This window comes from Vanessa cardui, chromosome 28 (assembly GCF_905220365.1).
Source record: "Vanessa cardui chromosome 28, ilVanCard2.1, whole genome shotgun sequence".
In the NCBI taxonomy this organism is placed as follows: Eukaryota; Metazoa; Arthropoda; class Insecta; order Lepidoptera; family Nymphalidae; genus Vanessa; species Vanessa cardui.
This window is the reverse complement of record NC_061150.1, coordinates 2,115,978-2,126,027: the sequence shown is the minus strand read 5'-3', so window position 1 is coordinate 2,126,027 and position 10,050 is coordinate 2,115,978. Positions and strand designations below refer to the sequence as shown.

General features: G+C 36.4%; 1 protein-coding gene across 1 annotated transcript; it reads left to right on the top strand.

Moving 5' to 3' along the window:
• Positions 1-362: 362 nt before the first annotated feature.
• LOC124541719 lies at positions 363-9,093 on the top strand. The gene is made up of 6 exons (XM_047119655.1): positions 363-489; positions 2,499-2,573; positions 3,196-3,269; positions 4,688-4,766; positions 5,906-6,062; positions 8,350-9,093. The coding sequence occupies exons 1-5, from the start codon at positions 364-366 to the stop codon at positions 6,038-6,040; spliced, it is 489 nt and encodes a 162-aa protein (XP_046975611.1). The 5' UTR covers position 363; the 3' UTR covers positions 6,041-6,062; positions 8,350-9,093.
• Positions 9,094-10,050: the final 957 nt, after the last annotated feature.

Genomic DNA, 10,050 nt, shown 5'->3' with positions numbered 1-10,050 from the left:
TTTTACAAATTAAGTTATTGGTAAAAGTGTAACATTATACATACTTGGTAATAGGGATTTGTGAAAGCCCGTCTGGATAGGTACCACCCAATCACTAGTTATTCTACCGCCAAACAACAGTACTCAGTGTTGTTGTGTTCCGGTTTGAAGGGTGAGTGAGCCAGTAACTACAGGCACAAGGGACATAACATCTTAGTTCCCAAGGTTGGTGGCGCTTTGGCGATGTAAGGAATAGTAATATTAATTACATCGTCATTGTCTATGGGTGATGGTGACTTACCATCAGGTGGCCTTTATCTCGTCCGCCAACCTATACCATAAAAATACAGCAATTGATGTAATACTATTTTTTTTGTACTCCAGATGCTCGTGAAGGATGCATCAGTTCAAGTTGGCATATCTGGTGCCCTGTTCAGCGGGTTCATTTTCTTCATATCAGCCATGGGTCTCTATGGGGCACTTACTGGATCTCAATTCCTGCTGTTTATGGTGAGGACTTATTGAAGGATAATTGTTTGGGCCACAGATTAAGGGAATTAATTTGCGATGGTGTCTACTACAGTCGCGGTAAGAAAAGGTTCGTCACCTTAAGATCTATTTTCGTGTGCTCAGTGTGAGCGATAATCTGCTTTACCGATCGAGAGTGACGTATTGCGTCACAATGATTTGATATTTAGATTCAAAAGGTACTAAGAGCTCAAGACTTGATAAAGGAATGAATTTGAAAACTGACGAAGGTTTTCTTACTCTGACTGTACAACTTTTGTTTATATGATTAATTCAATAGGCTATTTGACTGTTTTCTAAAATCAATTTTATATTATTTAGTAGAAGTTAAGGAACCCAGTAAAAGTTGTGTTTTTTATTTCATATCATATATATAAAATATCATATTAAAAATTCCATATTTAAAAAGCGCACAAAAACGCTACTGCTAGGCTAAGGCATCCTCTTCCACTGAGGAATGGGTTTGGAACATATTCGCTGTTACGATGCGGATTGGTGGAATGAATGGACGAAGGTTTTCTCACTCTGACTGTACAAGAATAGCACAGCATTGTGTTTAAATAAAAAGTAAATTTATAGCAAACACACAAAGTAAACAAATTAAGTACAGACTATATAACATAAAAAAATCTATATTTAAAACAATAACAACAGCAACAGCCTGTAAATTCCCACTGCTGGGCTAAAGGCCTCCTCTCCCTTTGAGGAGAGGGTTTGGAACATATTCCACCACGCTGTTCCAATGCGGGTTGATGGAATACACATGTGGCAGAATTTCTATGAAATTTGTAACTATATAACTATAAGATGCACGCGTTCTAACCACTGGGCCACCTCGACTCTCAAAACAATATATATAATTAATATTATAAATATGAAAGTAACTGTCTGTCGGTTGCTCTTTTATGACTAAACCGCTGAATTTGATAGGTATGCAGCTAACTTGAACTCCAAAGAAAAGCATAGGCTACTGTTTTGCCTAACACGTGATAATCAACACCCTAAAAGAAGCTGTGGACGACAATTAGCATATAATATTTAATAAATTTACAACTCAGTGTAGACTCCGTTTTTCAAGATAGACGAGTTTCAACTCCAGCCAAGATCTGCTGATGTTTTGTAACCACAAGTATATAAACTTAAAACTGATAACGGACTAGAAACTATGATGATGTAGTTCAAGTTTACTTGGTGGTAGGGTTTAGTGCAAGCCCGTCTGGGTAGGTACCACCCACTCACCAGTTATTCTACCGGCAAATAACAGTACTCAGTATTGTTGTGTTCCGGTCTGAAGGGTGAGTGAGCAGTAACTACAGGCACAAGGGACATAACATCTTAGTTACCAAGGCAGGTGGCGCATTGACGATGTAACGAATATTTAATATTTCTTACAGCGTCATTGTCTATGGGTGATAGTGACAACTTACCATTAGGTGGCCCATATGGTCGTCCGCAAACCTACCATAAAAAAAAAAAAACATAATCATCGTTATAAATGATCATAACCTCTTTAACTATACCTCTAATACCTCTAATACCTCTTTAACTACTACCCTAAAAGAGTATTTATAGATTATACTGCTATAATCTATAAATACTCTTTTAGGGTAGTAGTTAATTACGAAACTACAGTTGTAGAGTGTAGTTGTTTATGCTTAGTAAAACTTTATAAACCGTGACGGTCCAGTGGAATCGCGTGCATCTTAACCGATGATTGCGGGTTCAAACTCAGAGCGCCACTGAATATTCATGTGCTTAATTTGTGTTTATAATTCTAAAACCTGCATGTGTCTAATTTCATAGAAATTCCGCCACATGTGTATTCCACCAACTCGCATTGGAACAGCGTGGTGGAATACAATCCAAAACCTTCTTCTCAAAGGAAGATGAGGCCTTAGCAAAGCAGTGGGAAATTTACAGGCTGTTGTTGTTGTTGTTGTTGTTGTTGTGTTTGTTGTGCTTTAAATAACTTAAATCATTTTCATATACAGTACGGAACACTGGTGATACTGTTGATGCTTCTGGAGTGCGCCCTTATTTACTACTTTTCGTCTAATATAACTGAGGTACGTAATATTAAGGATGCAAGGTTTTATTTTCAGCAACACAAGCAACAATAAGAATACTATCTCAACAAATAGTCTATTATATCATTATATCATGTACTTTCTCAATCTACTTTCCGAACCGGTGGTAGCTTCACTTAATTGTAAAATGACGATTCAAAAGTGCTTATAAAAGCCTACTTGAATAAAATTTATTTTGATTTTGGTGGTGAATCGGCAGTGATCGGTTTTATTGAATTTGCCGATGCTCACTTCCTACGCTGTTTCATTGATCATCATCCTCCTGACCTTATCCCAATTTTATTTGGAGTCGGCGCAGCATGTCTCCTTCCATACTTCTGTCAGACGTCATCTCACAAGTAACATTCTTTCTAACCATATCGTCTTTCACACAATCCATACATCGTTTCCTTGGTCGTCCTCTACCTCTACATCCATCCACATCCATGCTCAAGGCCTTCCTCACAATATGTTCCTCATTCCTCCGCATTACATGCCCATACCATGATAGCCGCCTTCCACATAACTTCTCGGCTATCGGTGTCACTTTCAAACTTCCTCTTATGTACTCATACGCTGTTTCATTGATATTTATTAAATATATTGGTAATTATATTCACAGAAAGGTCTGGAACAAGACGGGTTCATAAGTGACTCACTGCGCATCCAGTTTCGATGCTGCGATCAGAATAACACGTAAGAATATTTATAACTTATAGTTTGTATTTTAATTTTGCCAAATCGTAAATTCAAATTTGGAAGAATATAATAATAAAAAACATATTATTGAATACAGGATTATATAGATAAATATATAAGATTATATTTATATTAAATCCCAATGATATTCGGCAATCGAAATCCTTGTCTTTAAACATCTCTTGAAAAACTCTTATCTGTCCATATACCTATGTAATATGAGCTGAGATGGCCCAGTGGTTAAAACGCGTGCATCTTAACCGATCATTGCGGGTTCAAACCCAGGCAAGTACCACTATATATATGTGCTTAATTTGTATTTATAATTCATCTCATGCTCGGCGGTGAAGGAAAACATCGTGAGGAAACCTGCATGTGTCTAATTTCATCGAAATTCTGCCACTTGTGCATTCCACTAACCCGCATTGGAATAGCGTGGTGGGATATGTTCCAAACCCTCTCCTTAATGAAAGAGGAGGCCTTATCTCAGCAGTGGGAAATGTACAGGCTGTTACTTTACTAATTATGTATATATCTTGATACATCTGATATTATTATATGTGTATTATTTGGGTGTTATTGTAACAGTTATTATCTCCTCTTTCTATCTGCACTTACCTGCTCTCGTCTTAAGCTCCTATAACCAAAGGTTGTCTGTGAGAGATCGTATTATAAGTAAAATAAAATAATAAATTAAGCCCACCTCAAAATTAGAAACAGCTAGTGAACTATAAATAAAAAATATAGGTATATTTATGAAACTACTTGACCGATTTTAATGAAACTAACACTGTTAGCGTCTAGCTTAGATTAGAAATGATCGCCTCAGTTCTTCTTGGTTTTTTTGGTAGAAAATACACCCCAAACCGTAACCCATGGTTCACTTAATATAGTTCTTATTTAACGATACGGCGGTTTAATATATTTTTGGATAATTCTGTAAACGATAACGCTGTTAACAACAACAACAGCCTGTAAATTTCCCACTGCTGGGCTAAGCCCTCTTCTCCTTTTGAGGAGAAGGTGTGGGGGATATTCCACCGCTCTGCCCCAATGCAGGTTGGTGGTTTCGAGTGTGGCATAATTTCTACAAAATTAGACACATGCAGGTTTCCTCACGAGGTTTTCGTTCGACGACGAGCACGAGATGAATTATAAATACTAAGTACGTGAATATTCAGCGGTGCTTGCCTGGGGTTGAACCCGCAATCATCGGTTAAGATGCACGCGTTCTAACCACTGGGTCATCTCGCCTGATACGCTGTTAAAGAGAAATAAATTAAAAAGAAGATACAGTCAGTAAATTTATGAACCGGTGTTCCATCGAGCTGTTCCAATCCTACCTTCAGTTCCAGGAATCAATAATAAAACAAAAACGAATGATATATTGACTAATTAATTTCTTTCGTCTCCAGAACCCCTGCCACGGTACCCTGGTCATGCTGTGACGTCATTCACTCAGGCAACTGTACCACAGATAACATCTACAAAAATGTAAGTTTTTTGATTTGAAATTTAAATCCGCCTGTCAGCAGTTACGTCATTCCTCTTCTGGGTTTATTTTTCAAAGTTAAATATATACAAATATGAACTAAAACTAGTTACTGTATAAATCTTGACCGCGTGCAATGGTGGCAAGAATGCTAGCGGCGTTTCCCCGTTGAATCGCAATTCCGATCCTCTGGGCAAACGAACCAGCCCTCATGTCACCAGTGGAGGCGATGAGGCGAGGTGTTACACTTTTGATGAAGCTTTTTGCACCACTACTCCAAGGGTCAAGCGTTTCGACAGCAAATGGAACAAAATTTAATTTTATATAAGACACGAATATTTAGATCACCATAATATGCTTACTTGATTACTAACTATAACTTTACGGGTAAGAAAAGGTTCGTCAGCTTAAGATCTATTTTCGTGTGCTCAGTGTGAGCGATAATCTGCTTTACCGATCGAGAATGACATATTGCGTCTCAGTGATTCTATGTTTAGATTCAAAAGGCACTAAGAGCTTAAGACTTGATAAAGGCATTTGGCTGAAGAAGGTTTTCTTACTCTGACTGTACAATAATTTTATTTACTTGGTGGTAGGGCTTTGTGCAAGCCCGTCTGGGTAGGTACCACCCACTCATCAGATATTCTACCGACAAATAACAGTACTCAGCATTGTTGTGTTCCGGTTTGAAGGGAACAGGCACAAGGGACATAACAACTTAGTTCCCAAAGTTGGTGGCACATTGACGATGTAAGGAATAGTTAATATTTCTTACAGCTTCATTGTCTATGGGTGATGGTGACCATCAGGTGGCTCATATGCTCGTCCGCCAACCTATACCACAAAAAGAAATATATGATTAATTCAATTGCATGATAACTTTTGCATTTGAATATATATATGTATATATATATATAAAGTAAAGTAACAGCCCGTAAATTTCCCACTGCGGGGCTAAGGCCTCCTCTTCCATTAAGGAGTGGGTTTGGAATATATTCCACCGCTGTACCAATGCGGGTTGATGGAATGCACATGTGGCAGAAGTTCGATGAAATTAGACACATGTATTCACATTGATGACTAGACAAAAATTATAAAATTAACTTCTTAAAAAATACCTTATAATTAAATTATCTTTCAGGATTGCAGGACAGAATTTATCTTATGGTTGAATAAATACCAAACCGTTATATACGCGACTGTGGCGGTAGTTCACATCCTATTGTCGTCCTGCTCACTCTTACGTCGGTCGAGCTCCTCTCGCTCTGACACATAGCGATCGCAGCGCCGATCTGGCGGTAAGTTACAAAGCCTTTCTAAATCTCTTCAAACTCTTCGAGGTTTAAGTATTTCTTTAACTGTGTGTAGGTCATCATGATGGCCCAGTGGTTAGAACGCGTGCATATTAACCGATGATTTCGGGTTCAAACCCAGGCAAGCACCACTATATATATACAGGGTTATTGGTAATTCGACGTATATGCGTTAGGCGGTGATAGGAGTGACTATTTGCAATAATTTTAACCACAACCATGTATAATCCAAAAGTGAACCATTTTTGAGTTATCACGTTTTTTAGCCTTTTTTAAAATTTGTCAATAATGCAACTTCAAAAATTTATTTAAAAAAAAGTATTAATTAAAATCTATTTTCATATAATAAAAAATAAAATAAAATAAATAAATATATTATTATATTCTTTTGTTTTATAAAAACGATTAAACACTGGATATTTGCCAATATTTAAACAATAATTATCGGTTCATATTTAAAAATGCGAGACGAAAAACGAATTTATTTCAATATTTTTTTGGTTTTTTTCCTCAAAAATGCCTTAAAAACTAAAAAAATCATTATGAAACTTGGCCCGAAGATTATTTTAAAAATATAACCGTTTTCTTAGCTTTACAAAATGTATAAAAAAAAGGAAATTATTTCAAATCAATCGAAATAAAATCACCAGAAAGGACGCTGGTGGACATTCGTATGCGAACATGAACGAATTCGTACTCAAGGTCGCTCTTTACAATCCATCCATCCATCTGTCCATCCATCAGCCCATTTTCGTCCACTGCTGGACATAGGCCTCTTCAATTGCACGCCACTGATATCGTTCTTGGGCTACTCGCATCCAGCTCCTGCCAGCCGTCTTGCGTAAGTCGTCACTCCACCGTGCCCGAGGACGTCCTACACTACGTTTGCCGAGACGCGGTCTCCACTCTAGAACACGTTTCCCCCAACGGTTATCGGTTCTGCGGCAAATATGCCCAGCCCACTGCCACAACAGCTTACTAATCCGGTGGGCTATGTCGATGACTTTGGTTCTCTGGCGGATCGCCTCATTTCTGATGCGATCCCGCAGAGAAACGCCGAGCATAGCCCTTTCCATAGCACGCTGAGCGACTTTAAACTGGTGGACCGGCCTTGCCGTGAGTGTCCACGTTTCGGCTCCGTATGTCATGACGGGTAGGACGCACTGATTGAAGACTTTCGTCTTAAGGCACTGTGGGATCGACGATGTAAAGACAATATTCTCACAAAATAAATAAAAATACAACAAATGAAAAAAAAAACTTACTAAACTGACATACTTAATACAAATTTAAAATAAAACCGGCAAGAAACTCAGTATTCACTCCTTTCTCATTTATAAACACAGTCATGTTAGTTAATTACAATTTTATTTGTACATAATTTATCCTGCACGGGAGTGCCTATAATCACTGTATCTATTAAAAAAGCCTCATCAAATTCCGTTAAGTAATTTTAAAGATCTTGAGACTTTGTTTTATACTATGTTATGATAATAGCTGTGAAACTATATTCTCTTGACGCTTAAATCGCTGAACCGATTTAGGTAAAATTTGGTATGGAGATAGTTTGTCCTGGGGACTGACATAGCTTTTTAATTCACCCCTCTAGGCTTTTTACACTTTTATATTATTTTAGTGTTTGGTGTTTTTTGTAAACTTTTATATTATTTTTGGCATCTGACGAACAATTCCTAGAATGGTTTCACAGCCACAAAAAATCAAACTCAAATAACTTTATTAAATATAGAAGCATTACACTTTATTATTGATGGTCAAATGAAGCAGTACCACCGCTTCGGAAAAGGAAACACCCTGACCTGAGAAGAACCGGCGAAAGAAACTCAGCGTATTTTTTTGTCAAATTAATTAAATACATTCATATTGTATAAGAATAGAAAATGCCAGGAGGCGATCGTTTCATTCCCAAGGTGTGCTATCAATCATAAAAGTAAAAGTAACAGCCTGTAAATTTCTCACAGCTGGGCTGAGGCCTCCTTTTCGCAATAAGGAGACGGTTTTGAACATATTCCACCACGCTGTTCCAATGCGTTTTGGTGAAATACACATGTGGCAGAATTTCAATGAAATTAGACACATGCAGGTTTCCTCACGATGTTTTACTTCACCGCTGAAAACGAGATGAATTATAAACACAAATTAAGCACACACATATATATATATATATCTGTTAAGATGCACGCGTTCTAACTCACCAATTGTAAACAACTAATATAAACATATTTATTACTCTTTTCTCTTTTTTTTATTCTAGCATCATCTCCGAATCAGCGGTCCTGGAGGAACAAGGTTACGCCGAATATCGAACCCGTGACCGACGACGTCCTCATGCTAGTTCTAGGGAGAGGCAGGTTTGGTTGGGTTGAGAAATCATAGCAAATCGTTGGCTCATGGTTTCCAGTGTATTTGGTGGACATTTTGGTGATGGCAACCATTAGTAATTTAACAAAAGCTATTTGTTCCATTGTTGACAACACGTTTTGTCAACATTGTTTTGAAACAGTTTTAAATAATTAAGTGTCAAAAGATTTTTTTGGAATAATTTGGTGTATTATTTTTATGGAAAGTGTGACAAAATTTAACTTGGAATAAGAAAGTATTTTACTTAAAATAGTGTTCAAATTTATTAGACACATAATACTTTTAATTATTCTGATGGTGGTTATCGCAAATTAATTGATAACTACTTTAGTGTACAGCACAGTACTTTTAAGTAATTACATTAATTAAAAATATAAAAAAGACAAACACGTTTTATTTTTTCCGTTTGGTAGGCAAAGGTCATTCACCATACAGACTGTTAATAATCTATGCTAATATACTCGCACTTACTGCGTATGTTGTTTGTGCTAAACAGAAGTATTTCAAATACGGTATCCGAATATTTGTTGAAAATGTAGTACAGTCGCGGTAAGAAAAAGGTTAAGATCTATTTTCGTGTGCTCAGTGCGAGCGATAATCTGCTTTACCGATCGAGAGTGACATATTGCGTCGCAATGATTTGACGTTTAGATTCAAAAGGTACTAAGAGCTTAAGACTCGATAAAGGAATGAATTTGAAAACTGATGAAGGTTTTCTCACTCTGACTGTACATAAGAATTGATGACATGACTAAAATTAACATCAATGGGTTTATTAAATTGGATTACTAAATTTTATTTTGAAAAAAGCACTTTTTTGTCAAACGAGTATTAGCGCGTTTCTGACAGATGTCATATTATAGGTCGAACGGCGCCATCTTGTTTGCAGACATTTTAAAACACACGAAAAAGTGTAGATTTTGTACAATAGAGTATTCTACGGTGTTTAAAATAGTAATTCAAAATTTTATATATCCTCATAAAAAACCACAAAAATATATTATGGCAAAATAAACACCTTCTCATACATACGCCCGACAATGAAATTAAAATTTAAACCTTTTTTATTCCCGCAAAAACCGCTGTCAGTCATTTTGGTGACGTCACACCTGTATAAATAACAGTCCATATTCATAGTACATTCTGCTTTTACAAATCTGTTTTGCATTTTAATAAATTAACATGTACAAATAAAATTTCCTTTGATTTTTTAAATTTAATATTATAGTAAATCCTTGAAGTTAAAGTTGATAGATATAGTTTAACTGTTAATAACTTAACACTGAACTGACGGTCAGTTTGCCGCACTTACGTCACAACATGGCAGCGTGTTTTAGGTTACGTGACATGTAGATTAAAAATAACGACTTTTTAATTTAGTATAATGAAGTAATAATGTGCTTTTATGGGTCAAAATTAGAATTTAAGTATATTTCTGTATAATCTTTAGGTTTTATCAACTTTTATCATTTATATTTCACCACTGAAGGTACCCTATTCGTATAAATAGATATATCGTTTATATACAACACAACACAAATGTACATATAGACATTTTATTGTCAATATCAGAATCATTTATGATAAGTGGGCG